Genomic DNA, 15,021 nt, shown 5'->3' with positions numbered 1-15,021 from the left:
CGCGAACTTTTTTTCCGACGTTCGCTACATCCCTAAAAATCATTACCAGGTGGTACTATACTCCTGAAAAGCTACATAAAATGTTCCCATCTACTTCAGAGAAATGCTGGAGAAGTAATTCCGAAGTGGGATTTTACAAGCAGATATGTTCACATGTCCTGTAGTCATTCACTGTTGGATTAATGTTTGTAACCGGGTAAATAAAATAACAGGTTCTATAGTCCACCATTCCGATATCACCTTATTACTATTTAATATGTACAGTAAAAAAAATTCCATGATACTGTATATCTCTCTCAATGTCCTCCATGCAGCAATTGCTATGATACCAAAAAAAGGAAATTACCGACACCAGCTTTAGAGATTGAATGGTGTAATCTAGTAGAGGAAACTAAATTCGAGGAAATCACTTGTTTGCTACATAACAATATACCACAATATAATCAGATATGGAAACCATGTTTAGAGAACTTGAAGTTATTATGATAAGCTAGTCTATATACAACTTTTGGCTACTACAAAACTGTTTTGTTAATTATAACATTATATGCTTGATGTATAGAAGTGGCTGGTTGTTAACCCAACTAAAAAGTACTCTGTATTTGATGTGAACTAAACTTATCCTACCCCCTATCCCTTTTCCTTCTGTACCCTCCCAAAAAATCAATAAAGAAAGATTTCAGAAGTGGCCTTCTCCCCTTTAAAACGCAGTATTAATGATTTCAGTATTTATTCTCAATAGAATATTTAGAGGGCGAAACCTGTTTAAATTTGTAAAACTGAAATCGTGTGGAATGTAAATCACAAGCATACAGTATGCTAGCATATGACATGTCATAAAGAATTGTCCTGTGCACTACTCACTTTTATGCAGTGCCTGCAATATAATTTGGCAACTGCCATCTGTTGCACAGGCAGCAGGCCGCCTGGTAAATTATATGTATCAAAAATACATCAACAATACAAAGGAGTGTTTAATTATTGCCTTCTACAGCAGATGTGCATAAAGACTGTTTCTCGGTACAACATAATATAAATTTCATTCCCTCTGGATTACATTTAACATGGTATATTCTGCTGGTTAGGGAGTTCAGCATCAGGAAGGTGCTTTTTAACTCTTTCTAATTTTTGTAGTGGCATGTCCCCTATATTTACACAGTATTCATTAACAGTCCAGTTTCCAATTGCCTAAATTATCTGTTTACTTTTAAATATTTCACACAACCCTGCATGATCTAGTTAATCTTAACAAGCAGTAACACAACGTAAGTTACTTAAAGCAGTGTTTTTACTGATAATGAATCTTTCTGTAGTTTGGATCCTCATATCTTAAGTCTACTAGAAAATAATGTCAACATTAAATATACCCAATAGGCTGGTTTTACTTCCAATAAGGATCAATGATGTCTTAGTTTGGATCAAGTACAATGTACTGTTTTATTATTACTTAGAAAAAGGGAGGGAGAGAGAGAGAGTGCATGAGAGATATGAATAGACTAGGGTAGAATTTTGAACATATTTATATTTTACGGATTACAATAAACTTGTAGAATAAATGCAGAGCCAATACCGGTGTGATGCAGTAACTGTGGTGATCCCAACTTTATTACATTGTGCACATGATAGTGTCAGCCCTCTTTACTGTAATAGTATTAATATCCTTCAACGACACAGTAGTCTTCTTGCATCCAACCCCAATGTGGCAATGTTTTACGATTCAGTAACATTCAAGCCTATTATGTGTCCCCTATTACTGATTTTGTTACATTGTCCTGTTTTTACCAAACATATACACAACCTGAAATCTTCTAGATTTGTTTTCTGGGTATGCAAAGGATTCTATGGGAGTCATTTACAGAGACCAACAAATGCAGGTGAATAAGAAAAAAAAAACAGAACAATAGACAACACTGTCTCTGATAAATTATGTGTTAGTGTATTGTGCTGCAAAACTTTAGAGATTACATGCTCTCATTATTGTGGTTTCTGTATTGCTTTTATATATATAACACATTGCATTTTTGTTTTGTCATGTTCATTTCATCAGGGTCCTCAGATTTATCCAAAATCCGATATACTGTATAACATGCCTCTTTTCTTCTACGTATGGTTATGGCTTATAAAGAATGTTACATTTACTTTATAGCTATAATTGCTATCTAGTGAGCTCATTATATATCATACATGTTACAGTTGGGCATCTAATGGAAAAACGCTGGGAGGCTAATGTTAATTAGCATCTAAATGTATTAATTTTAGGGAAAACATTTGCTCCAGAAATATTGGGTCATATCTGTCCTATTAGCTACCCTAGCTTTAAAGCAAGACTACAAAAAATATCTTTTTTAGTCACTTTTCTTAAAGGGGTTGTTCACATTTAAGGTAACTTTTAGTGTGATATAGAATATCTAATTCAAAGCAACTTTTCAATTGGTATTCATAATTTATTTTTTAAAGATTTGTAGTTATTTGCCATTTTCTTCTGACTCTTTACGGCTTTCAAATGGGCGTCTCTGCGTCTCTGACCCCATCTAAAAAGCAAATACTCTGTAAGTATACAAATGTATTGTTATTGCTACTTTTTATTACTCGTCTTTCTATTCAGGCCTCTCATATTCATATTCCAGACTCTTATTCAAATCAGTGCATGGTTGTTAGGGGAATTTGGACCCTAGCAACCAGATTACTGAAACTGCAAACTGGAGAGCTGCTGAATAAAAAGCTAAATAACTCAAAAACCTTACATAATAAAAAATTTAAAAAAATTGAAAATTGTCTCAGAATATCACTCTCTGCATCATACTAAAAGTTAATTTAAAGGTGAACAACCCCTTTAATAGTTATGTAAAATCAACATTGGATTTATTATACAACCAAATTGTTTTGTTTGAATTCTTTTTCTTAGGAATACAAGGAGTAGTAGAAGCCTACCAAAACTGCCTGCCAAAGTTACAACTTTATGGACCAACAAACATTGCACCCATTATTCAGAAAGTGGCAAAGGCTGCATCTGAGGAGACACATACTATGGAATCTACGGTAAGGAAGTAAAAACAAAGACATTTATATTGTGGAGACTTTAGCAAAACATGTAATTTGTGTATAAATAACATATAGAACTTTGCAGTTCCCAGCCAGTCCATCATCCCCTGCCCCAGCTTTCTTTTTCTTTATATAGGGTATGACAGGGAAAGCTCCAGTTAGGAGGTAGTAAGTGGTGAGGTGGAGAGTAGCTGTGATAAAATGAGACATCAAATGATTGGGTTCAGGGGAGATCCTGGCCCCTCCACCGCCTGAGGCAGCAGCAGTTGCTGATGCCCCCCCCCAAGGAAATTTGCTCTTAAAGTACCAGGAGCAGCATTTTTGCTGCCCCTGGTACCTAGTGGGGTGCTGCCGCCTGAGGCCACAGCCTCAACTCGCCTCATTGGCGAAGCACCCCTGATTGGGTTAACAAATTGCATCAAGAAAAAGGAGACATGGCACAAGTGGAGGATAAAGGAAGGACCACTGATCAGCAAAGAGAGAGAGAAAAGGAAAACTTGGAGATTAACTGTAACAAATCCGTTGCTAAGGTCAAAAGAGTAAAGCAAAGAAGAGAAGAGGGAAATAATAAATGGAAAGAACTCTGAGAGTAAAACCATCTTTTAAGGCCGAATTGTACAAAAATATATATATTTTTGTGCCTTTGTGCAAAAATCTCTCATGTGGTTTGAAGTGATGAAAGTTAGGGGCTTTGAGGTCATGTTTTAACCATTGACAGTGACATACAGTAATAGTGATCTTATCTATACTGTAACAGTTCTCATTCAAAATGAATAACATTTATACCAAGTATTTGCCAGTAATTTTAATTTCTAAAGCAGGAAAATTAAGTACAGATTATGCATAAAAGGGTAACTACACAAGTCTGTTCAAAATTATTATAAGAAGAATTGGTATAGGTTCAGTTTCAGCAAAAAATAAATACAATTTGTTATAAAAAATTAAAATTTGTTATTGTAAATCTGAAAATTCAGCATATGGTCTGTGCCTTTAATGAGAAATGAGAAAGTTGAAGAGATAGACTGATGTTGTACTGAAAGAAAGTGCATCAGGTAAGCTGTTCTCCTTGAAATGTTCTAGTGAATAACATAATAAGCTACAGCCTATCCAAAGGAAGAGTGTAACTTCTATAGATAACTGCCAAGCTCATTTATGCTGCAGTTTTTTTCTGACAATCAACCATTGAAGTTGTTACAACCAGAAATAGACTATTGGGGAATATAATAAAAGTCACAACGAGAATAACAATTTGCACAAATAAGAATAAATATTTGTATTTCAAAATGTAAAATTCTTTCTTAAACTGTTAATGCGAATTTTAATTGCGCATTGCCAATTTTGAATGAACGAACACTTTTAAAAAGTGCTTGAAAGTGTGATAATCTTTTGGAGCAAACATAACAACTTTTTTGGTAAGAAGTTTTATTACATAGACTGGGCAAACTCTAAAATACGCAAACCTTCCTCTGGTGGGAAGAGGTCACCAAACAAATTCCAGGTTGTCAAAAGCTATATTAAATTTGGGCAAAGGAAAATTTGTTCGGACAAAGGCATAACTTTTTTTCCTTTTCCGACTTTTATTACATTCCCCCATATATGTTAAAATAAATATGGCATAATAAATATGGCATAATGAAACAGAAGATATCGTAGAAAGGGAAAAAGTGCCCTAATGAAAGTAGATATCAGATGTACAAATAACTGTTGATACAAAATCAACAGTTCAGTTGCTGGCGTGGTTGTTCAAATAAAAAAGGAAAAAGCAAGTGAAATGGTGGCAACGTTGAGTGCACACTCAATCATTGAATGCAGAACATTTATAAGCTGTTAAATACTTAAATAAGAAGTGTTTTTCCTGGTCAGTCTTTAAAATCTTTCAGCTCATTTCTATTATGAACAGCCTACAGTATGTTTGGATGCTCTATAGACCCTTGACTCATTTTAATCCTACTCTTGTTTCCTATTTTGTTTCAGCAATATTTTATCCTATTGATCCTAACCGATGGCGTTATCACTGACATGGCTGACACTAGAGAAGCCATAGTTCATGCCTCTCACCTTCCCATGTCAGTCATCATTGTAGGAATTGGCAATGCAGATTTCAGTGACATGCAGATGCTCGATGGTGATGATGGAATTTTGAGGTCGCCTAAAGGAGAACCTGTTTTGAGAGACATTGTTCAGTTTGTGCCATTCAGGAACTTTAAGCATGTAAGTAACAGATATTACTAAAGATGACCGTACTTTCATATTGTGAAACATGAATAAACTACTGCACTTAAACTGCAAATCAGCTGAATATCAAGAAAGACTTAGGTCAGCCATGCTAATTCAAGTAATATCAAATTCATATTGGTTTAACAATAGTTTGCATATCCAGGACTTTTAGCCACCTGGTGGCTGTAAAAAACAGTACGATAACTCCAAAATGTCTTAAATATTAGCATGCTTGTTTAATAAAAATCACATACATGATATGATTGGGAAAATACTTTCTATTGAAGTATTTTAAGTAAAATTATTACACACTGCTGAATTAATTTAGGTCAAAGCACAGGAAAAAATAGGGGATGAAAAGTGCAAAAAGATGCTAAATCAATGTAAATAATGTTATAATAAATCAGTAGTGTCAAATCTTTGCCCACACACACACACACACACACACACACACAGAAGGCTTTGGTTGTAGGATTTATTCAAAAGCCAGTAGAACTACAAACTCTGATGGCTGTCAGAACCATAGTTCTACTTTAAAAGACTGCTGCTATAACACTGCATCACTCCCTCAATGTCAGATAGTTCTCAATTATATTCAGGGATCTTTTTAAAGCAGAAGGCATTTTGAGTGAGACTGTGCTGATTTTTGCCTGTAATGGTATATGGTTATGTACTGTACAAAGGATCCAGTTTTTGCCTTCTCTTTCCATCCCAGAAGGTCTGGCATAAAGATGGGTGGTAGAATATGTCTTCATTTTGGATTTAGCACTGAGGTCTGTTTGCAGCAAATCTCTATCCAGAGTCTCAGTTTTGCTTTCACTATTGTCTGGAATTTTAATCCTAAATTTGCATCTGAACGGCAGCTCTGCAGGTGTTCTGTCTGTTGTGCAATGTGGAGTGGACATGTAGTCTCTGAGAAAAGAATACAGATTGTGTTGCCATGGCCTACCTTCAGATTTAGTTGCTCTAAAAAACTTTCCCATTGTGTGCATGGACCTTAAAAATCTCCCCATTTGCTTGGGGCCACAGTGAAGTGATGCATTTAAATCCTAGTATTAAGAAAAGTTCTTGAACTGCTCTCCATTGAAGGGTGGGCCATTTTCAGTTTTTACAGTCTGGGGGACGCTCAACAAGGAGAACACTTTGTCCAAAGCAGGTATCACTGCAACAGAGAAAGTTGATCTAACAATTTCAACTACTGGATATCTGGAGTAATCATCCATAATAACCAACAGGTATTCACTAGTATGGAATGGCCCATAAAAATCAATGCTCACATGAGACCAAGAGGCTGCTGATAAAACAGACATCTGTAATGGTTCCATATATGTGCCAGGTGTGTGCCTGACATGTATTGCATATTTGCCCCACCATCTCTGCTCTCTGATCTATGTTTAGAAACCATACTTTTTCTCTAAGAATTATTTTCATTTTTACTATTCCCTGATGTCCTTTGTTTGCTAAGGACAACGCTCTGTTTTGTAAACAGTATGGAAAAAGTATTTGACTGCCACTTAGAAAGATGCTGTTATCATCATTTACTTAAGATCCTTTGCAACTCTTTTGAATTTCCTGAGCTTTGCTAAATGCTCTATTTGTCTGTCTACAGTGTACCATTTGCAATTGTGTATCAGTTGTGTGAATGCTTGTAATACAGGGTCTTTTAGTGTGGCTTCCTGACACTCCTGTATTGTAAGAGCCTTTGTGACTGCATGGTTGGATACAAAGTTGACATAATCTTCTGCTATTTAACATTTTCGGGAATTTGTGGATGGTGCAGAAGGTATAGGATGGCGTGACATGAAATCTGCTGGATTTGTTTTACCAAACTGCTTCTAAAACACTTCCTATAAATAGGAGCTTTATTTTAAATGAATTGTTTAAAGTTGGCAGACATTTCTACACACCTGTTGTTTTACGTGTAGACTTTTTTTTTGCAATTCATTTTTAATGCTATTTACCAAATTTTGCTTTTCTTTTTTTTTTTCGTATAATAGATTTTTATTAAAGTTTCAAAAGGCATGGATAGGGGTACAGAAAGAAAAAAAAAGGGGGGGGGGAGAGGGAAGGGGAGGGAATATTCAATACACATAGCATAGCAAAGTTAAAATCACACATCTCTAGACATGCAGTACGTACAAACATAACCAGATATACCGAACAGCTAAGAGCTCAGTATTCGCTTGTATTCCGCGGTGTCCCTGAACAAAAACCAGCGTACCCAAGTGTTCCTAAAATTGGTAAGTTGTTTTTCCGTAGAAGAAGAAAGTTCCTCAAATTTCGCAATCTCATTTACTTTCCCGACCCAATCTTTCAAAGTAGGGGCCAGAGGGGATTTCCATAATCGTGGGATAAGTATCTTGGCCGCGTTAAGTAAGTGCCTTTCTAGAGCCAAATCTGAAACGTCCGCCATGGGGTCCCCAACCCAAAACAAAAGAATCCGTTCCGGGGTATGGGGTATCCTTCGACCTAATGCTTGTGAACTGAGCTGGAGAATTCCAGACCAGTAGCTGTGAAGATCCGGGCAGGACCAAAAAACATGAAGGAGAGTGCCAGTATCGGCTTTGCATCTCCAGCACGTATCGCTCGTGGCCGGATAAATCAATTTCAATTTATGCGGAGTATCGTACCATCTACTCAGTAACTTATAATTCAATTCCTGTATTTTACAACACCTGGAGCTAAATAACAAATTAGCAACACCATTAGTGAGATCGTCTTCCGAGAGATCTAGACCCAGAACCAATTCCCAGGCCCTTATAAAGGGTAATTGTTTCTTCCCACCTTCTAGCTTTTGCATGTCATATATCATAGAAATTATCCGTTTCGGGGGAGTTTCGCCGTGGCAGAGGGTCTCGAAGGAGGTAAGTGGTCTCCCCAAATTATTACTACCACCATTGCAAATTTTGCTTTTCTGACGGAAAACTGTTTCCCCTGTCTGTGAAAGAAAAATAGGCATCCTTCTCCAAACTCACCCTAACTAGGCTGCAGGTTGTGCCCCAAAGTCAAAACTCTAAATGCCCCAGAATTTGAGAAATACTGCTTTAGATCACCCTATAAGACCCTCAAACTTGTATACATGGATAATATGGATAGCCTTTGGATGAAAGTGTAAAAATAGATAAGCCCCTCTCAAATGTTCCATCTCATTATGTTACTAAGTCAGAAAGCAGCAAGTCCAGATGCTCTAGAATTACTTTTACTAGATACACCATGACCTGGATGAATGAAAATCTTCATAGTCATAATTCAGAAACAAAATTTTAGGAAGGCATTGCCAACATCAAGGCTAAGTCCCAACCAAACTGATTATGCCATTTACTGTATTCATCTTTATTTTTACATAAGTTTACACCTCAACACAATACAGATGGTGTGCCACACAACCTGGGCTGTTAATACTTCTTGAAAACTAGGAACTTCTAAACATTTTGCCCTCCCTCCTCCCTGCACATTCATTCACCCCTGTGACTCCTCCTTGCTCCTGCCTTAAACTTCCTGTAATCTCCTCTTTGATCCCTATGCTCTGTCCATCTCTTTCTTGCTCTTTTAATGAACTCCATATCTTAAATTACTCCTTCCCTGTACTGTTAATGTCTTCAATTTTTCTACCCCCTGCCTTTACTGTGCTCAACACAAGGTCCTTCCACCAGTAGTCAGTAGCAGATTTGCCAAGCAAAGGGCACCGCTTCCAGTGCTAGTAGAGGAGGAAAGATGGTGCTGCTGCAACTCTAAGAACAGTACCTGGCCTGCTTCCAACTACAAACTCTGCCATCTGCCCACTTTTTTACTGCAGGAGGAGCCACAGCAGGGAGGACTGAGGGTCTGCATGTATGCACTGGGCCCCCCTCAAAAGATCTTTTGCATGAGGGGCCTGGTCATTTGAAGATATGCCCCTGTTTAAACTACTGCAGGATAAAGACAATTTAACAGGATTAATAAACAAAAATGCTTAGCAAAGCAAATAACATATGCCATCTTTGTAAAAATAAACTGTTGAGCGTGAAGTAGAAATTTGTAAAAATTACATATCTTCTTTCTGTACAAAGTTGATATTTTTTGATGCTAGTATAGCATTTGTACAACATTGTAAAATAAACCTGAAAAAGTCATTAGTATACAAAAGTAGTGCCACAAGTGCTTAAAAAATTGCTAGGTGCTATTAAAATCTGCACTGTAATAACTGTTATGAAGATTATTACATTGCAAAATGCACATTTTTGCTCTTATTTATACTCATTGTTTTGGTTTACATTTTGGTTTACATTTGAATTATACATTTTCACAAAAAAAAAAAAATTTTTGGTTTTCATTACAAATAGTTGTGCAAAAAACTGAAGCAGATGCAACATATCCACTACAGCAGGCATGTCCAAAGTCAGGCCCTCGGGCCAATTGCACCTGCCCTCAGCCTCCATCATGAAATTAATAATAATGTGGCCCTCCAACAATCATGAATCGCATAGCCGTAGCAGTAATATTTGGGCACATGATTAGTGAAATGATCTGCCACTTGGTCTATACTGCTGCCTGTGTGCTGAAGGTGTTAGTAAAAGACACGTACTGGCATGTACTTTTTTAGGGCTGAAGGTGCAATAGACATACTGACGTGCCAGTACTAAAGACATTTGCGAGAGCGGTGCATCACTATGTGCCAGTATGTGCCTTTTACTAACACGTTCAGCACACAGGCAGCAGTATAGACCATATGGCAGATCATTTCACTAATCACGTGCCCAAATATTATTGCTACGGCTACGCGATTTCTTGTTTAAATGAGGCGTGGAGAATAAGTCCAAACAGACTCCACTTCCTAAATGACGTGTACGTGTCCATTTCCAGGAGTGAATGATCCTGATCACAAGCTAGCTCATCTGAATGGATGTCAGGCTGAATAGTCGGCCCTCACACATTTTCACCTCACGAAATCTGGCCCTCGTTGTAAAAAGTTTGGACACCCCTGCACTACAGATAAAGGAGCTTTATAGCTTTCCTATAGTGTTCTTATTACATTTGCGTCTTTACCAGCTACCGTACATGAACATGCTGGGAAGTACTGCCTGTAACAAATCCAGAACAGTCTTCACATTTTATATTATAAAAACAAAAACTGAAATAGAAAGTTATTTTTAACTACAAATTAGTCAAACAACACCTGGCGTTTACCTTTGAATTATTTTATCCTAACATATTACATTTGCAAATCTTACATAGAGCTCTCAAATCTGAAACAGTAAAAGGAATATCAGTAATTTATGATAACCATATTCAATGTGTGTTACTATCCCTTGCAGGATGGCTTTCATGTAAAATGTGTAAGTCAGAACTGTATTGGTATAGGGAAGGTGGGGGGAAATGTGCATATCCCCCTTCACCCCCCCTGACTTGTTTGTCATTCAGACACACAAGTTAGGATGTGTCACAAGGTACAGCCAACATTGGGGCCCTGTGCTAAGGACAAGGCTAGCTGTGCTTCCTTACACTTAGGGGGTTATTTACTAAACTCAGAATGCAAAAATCACGAAAAATGTGTGATATTTTTTTATAAAATCAGACTTTTAAAAAATCCTGAATTTTTCAGAATTTAATAAATTCAGGATTTTTTAAAAGTCTGATTTTATAAAAAAATATCACACATTTTTTAATGGAAAAGTCTGAATCAGAAAATCCAGCATCTAAGACCTGTTGAGGTTGCATATACAGTAAGTCAATGGGAGAAGTCTCAATGATTTTTTGATGTGCACTGGGTTTCGTGCAATACCCCAAAGTTTTCAGGAGGAAATTCTGAAAAAATCGTGAACATCGGATGGAAAAATCGGAAAAATTCATGAAAATCTTATTTTTTTACAGCAAAGCAAATTTTCGGCAAAATGTAATAGTAATTAAGCATAAAAAACCCGAGCGGTTTTTATTCTGTTCCTCGTGTTGTATTTTCAGCCTGGTGCGAGGAGCAGAGTGCCGCTTACCCTGTGGTTTAAGTGATTCTTAATTGAGCACTGAGGGGCATGCACTTGTGCCCAAGTAAATTACCTTTTTTTACTTAAAAATTCTGTAAGAGGGTAGTAGTAGTTTTTGTAATAGGGTTTTTGGGGCAACGAAGTTGGTTCAAGTGTGCTTCAAAAGTGGATCAGGCTCCTTGCAGCCCCGGGTGCAATCTATACCCCCTGCCAGGGCAAACTCTGCATAAATCCAATGAAAACAGCAGCACTCCGGTAATATTGGCAAAAGTGAAAAACTTTACTTAAAATGTCTTAGGCAACGTTTCGGGCTACGCAGGCCCTTTGTCAAGCCAAAGGGTTTTTGGGGAAAGTTCATGACCATTATATATAATTATTATATATAGTTTTACCTGTAGTTTGATAGATCAAGTGGGACTTTGTTTAGACAACAGTTGAAAGATGTCTGAACACAGCAGAGTTTATACATAGTTCTCCCCAGCCATCGGCTGGATAAGGGAAAATCCCCTACAATAACTGATTTTTTTTTACATATGCCAGCAATAACAATGCACAGTCCTACTGGCTTCTGTGGTAAAACTTCCAATCTGTGCAATGCGGGGGCAGAGCAGAGACAGGCAGCAAGGGAAAACAGCCAAAACAGTTTGGGGAGAACTCAAGTAATTAAAAGCAGGACTACTTAGACAAGGAAAATATTTTCACATGCAAAGTGTGAATGAATATAAATAAGTTGGGCGAAATAAATAAACTTCATGTTCCAATTCAGAATACAAATAAGCAAGAGAAAACTGCTGGGAAAAAGCAGAAGACTCTATAAATAATACTGTGATATACTTTTTGTTTCCTTTGCAGGCATCCCCAGCTGCACTTGCAAAAAGCGTTTTGGCTGAAGTTCCAAACCAGGTTGTGGACTATTACAATGGCAAGGGAATAAAACCAAAATGTATGTCAGACTACGAGTCTTCCAGGACACTTGGACCTTGAATAATTCTGCACAAGTTTACAGACCCAAACACTAATAATCATAATTATACATAGCACGTTCTGGTGATTTTTAACTTGATTATACATATATTTTTCTTGCATGTATAGCTTGGATCAGCGTAGCAGTTGTATTGTTCAAGACTTTTTATGAAAGAAAAAAATTCACAGCATGTCGTCTTGGGGGAATAAAGGTTAACAGTATGTGTTTTTTATACTGCTTTGTTGAATTTTTGCAAAATTTCTTATATTTAAACTGTAAAGTCTTTTGAAACAAATACGGATATGTAAAAGCCAACAATTTGGTTTTATCTGCTAGGGGGAAAAAAGATTTTTTGAAATTGGCAGGTGCATGGAATATATTTTGCATGTTCGAAAAAAACCTTTCAAATTTTATAGTCTGTGTTTATTTTGATCTATTCTCATAAGTGGCCTGTAAGTAGGTCTACAGATGTCAGTTCAGCACAAGTTTAATAAAATGCATTAAATCCTTAGATGTAGTAGGATGTAGCTGTCACTGAACATAACATTTTTTATCCTCTGCCAGCTCACACTTCCGTGCTGGGCTATTGCAGGTTTACCAGCTGCTAAAGAGCTACTGCTTGCAACATTTTTCATGTGGGTATATGTACAGTACAAATAGAAGATAAAAGGGGAAGTTGACTACATTTCAGCCTAAGCAGCTTTTTTTGGTGGGGCACCTATTTTCTCTTAGTAACAGAAATCTTGGAAAACAGTAGAAGATCATGGCATAGGAGAATACGTGTTCATAGTTCATAGTCAACTTAGCTCTAACTTGGTGTTATATCCTCAGAACCTTTCTGTTTCGTAAATAGTTTTAGAGGTAAAAACTACTCATGCATAATTTTTAAAGTATAAATTCTAATAAAAATGCTTTATTCTTTCAGACTTACTTGTGCAAAATCAAGAGTTATGCACATGCTTAACTATTTTTATACACAGTTAACTACCTGACACAAGCAGATACATTTTGCGGGTGTTAGACTGGGCAACATATTTTGCAAAAATGAAAGCTTATACAAAGTTTTAAAAGTTTATTTTGGTTTTTTATTGGCTAGAACACTTGAGAACACATAAGACTGAAAAAAGATTTTACCTTATTAAAACTCAATCATTCAAAGTATGTTTGGCCTTCTAAAGTAAGCAATAATAATTCACACTACAAATATGTAATTTGATGTAATTTATATGAGTTGGTTTTTTTTTTTTGTTGTTTAGGTTCCATAACCGTATAAGTACTGTCAGGAAATAATATATTATTTAATAGAATAGAATTTTTAAACTATTTAAAGGAGAAGGAAAGGTGTTTTTACTTAGGGGTGACAAAAGTTAGGCACCCCCCAAGTATTTGTATCTACTTAGCTGACACCCAGGCCGGTGCTCCTATCAGCAGAAAACTGCAACGACCTAGGGTTATTCCAGCGAACACCACAGAGCGATCGTCTTCCTGCTTCTTTCTTAAAATTTCCCAGGGCAGATGCATGCACAGTAGAATGAAATAGCTGGCTTTTTCATTAAAGTTTGGCCTTTCGCTCTACTGCGCATGTGCAGCCTCGTGAAACAAGCAGAAGGCGGAAGACAATCGTTACATCGTACGATTACATAACGTACGTACATAACCCCGGCAGGTGCCGTTTTCTGCTGATAGAAGCACTGGTCCAGGGTGTCAGGTAAGCAAATAGTATCACTTGGGGGTGCCTAACATTTGGCACCCCCAAGTAAAAACACCTTTCCTTCTCCTTTAATAGAATAGAAGTATAAAAAAATCTCTTTCCTATGTATAAATGCATACATTCCCAAAATAATTATGTGATATGTAGGTTACCCTGAATGAAATAGTTTTTCAGTGCTGGCTCTAATAATACTAAAACTGCAAGCCTTGGATATATCCTTGAGGGAAAGCAATAGGCCCTGTTGTTGCAAAGGTGAAGTGTTCATAAGCCTCAACCACTGATTGATCTTTAAGTGGTCTTGGGAATAAATCAGGCAATTCGAAGAATGTATTTGTTTCCTTGTAGTACATTGATTTATAATTCAAGGCTTTTAACCATCATTAACAAAGGTAATCTCAGCTAATGCCCTATGGCAGAAGTATTTAAGTTAATTCTAAAAGCACCACACTAAGCAAGAATATACAGTGTATGCTAATATATCCTTATTCCTGTTACTGGAAGGTGGTGGTTGTTTCTTTGGCAACTTTTATGCATCGGAATACTCTTTTCAGGTTACCTTCTAGTCAAAATTGAATTAAAAGAAAACAATGAGAATCTGATTTATAGTAATGACATCAAGCCATTTCAATTGAAGAGAGTTTATAATTCAGAAAGTAAGAAACACAAAATTGTGGATGCAAATTGCTGTGTTTTTTGTCTGCAATAAAGTATTCCTGTCAGAATTTGTTTAATTGTTGGTGTCCGCTTAGTGGCATCTGCTGCAACATGTATGCAATGCACCAATATGGGCACAAATTAGTTGTAGCACATGGTTTTCCTAATGAGGATGATGGCATTAACATTTGATCAAATGAGCGCAAGTCATGTAGCGAGGGACTGTAATTTCAGTGTTTATGTATTCCAGTGCTGTCTTTTTATATACAGTATATATATTTTAGCAAAATATTTAGCATATAAATTTCACTAAAAAGTAGTACAAGATAGCCATGGAATAAATACCTGCACCTACTCATGCAACTGACTTGCATCTAATGATATTTATACCAATTTGATACTGATGCCAATGATTATGACCACACTGGAACTGATACTGTTGGTATGGACACTGACATAATCCAAATATCACCCCG

General features: G+C 36.7%; 1 protein-coding gene across 1 annotated transcript in view; it reads left to right on the top strand.

Annotated features, from left to right (window-relative positions):
• Positions 1 to 14,610, top strand: part of LOC108719987 (copine-4) — a 216,471-nt gene extending 201,861 nt beyond the window's left edge. The window contains exons 14-16 of the mRNA XM_018269331.2: positions 2,906 to 3,039; positions 5,017 to 5,253; positions 12,069 to 14,610. Of these exons, the coding sequence (XP_018124820.1) occupies positions 2,906 to 3,039; positions 5,017 to 5,253; positions 12,069 to 12,200 (503 nt within the window). The 3' untranslated portion in view covers positions 12,201 to 14,610. The remainder of the gene's footprint in view (positions 1 to 2,905; positions 3,040 to 5,016; positions 5,254 to 12,068) is intronic.
• Positions 14,611 to 15,021: the final 411 nt, after the last annotated feature.

Source organism: Xenopus laevis, chromosome 6S (genome assembly GCF_017654675.1).
Source record: "Xenopus laevis strain J_2021 chromosome 6S, Xenopus_laevis_v10.1, whole genome shotgun sequence".
NCBI classification, from domain to species: Eukaryota; Metazoa; Chordata; class Amphibia; order Anura; family Pipidae; genus Xenopus; species Xenopus laevis.
This window is presented reverse-complemented; position numbering and strand designations above follow the sequence as displayed.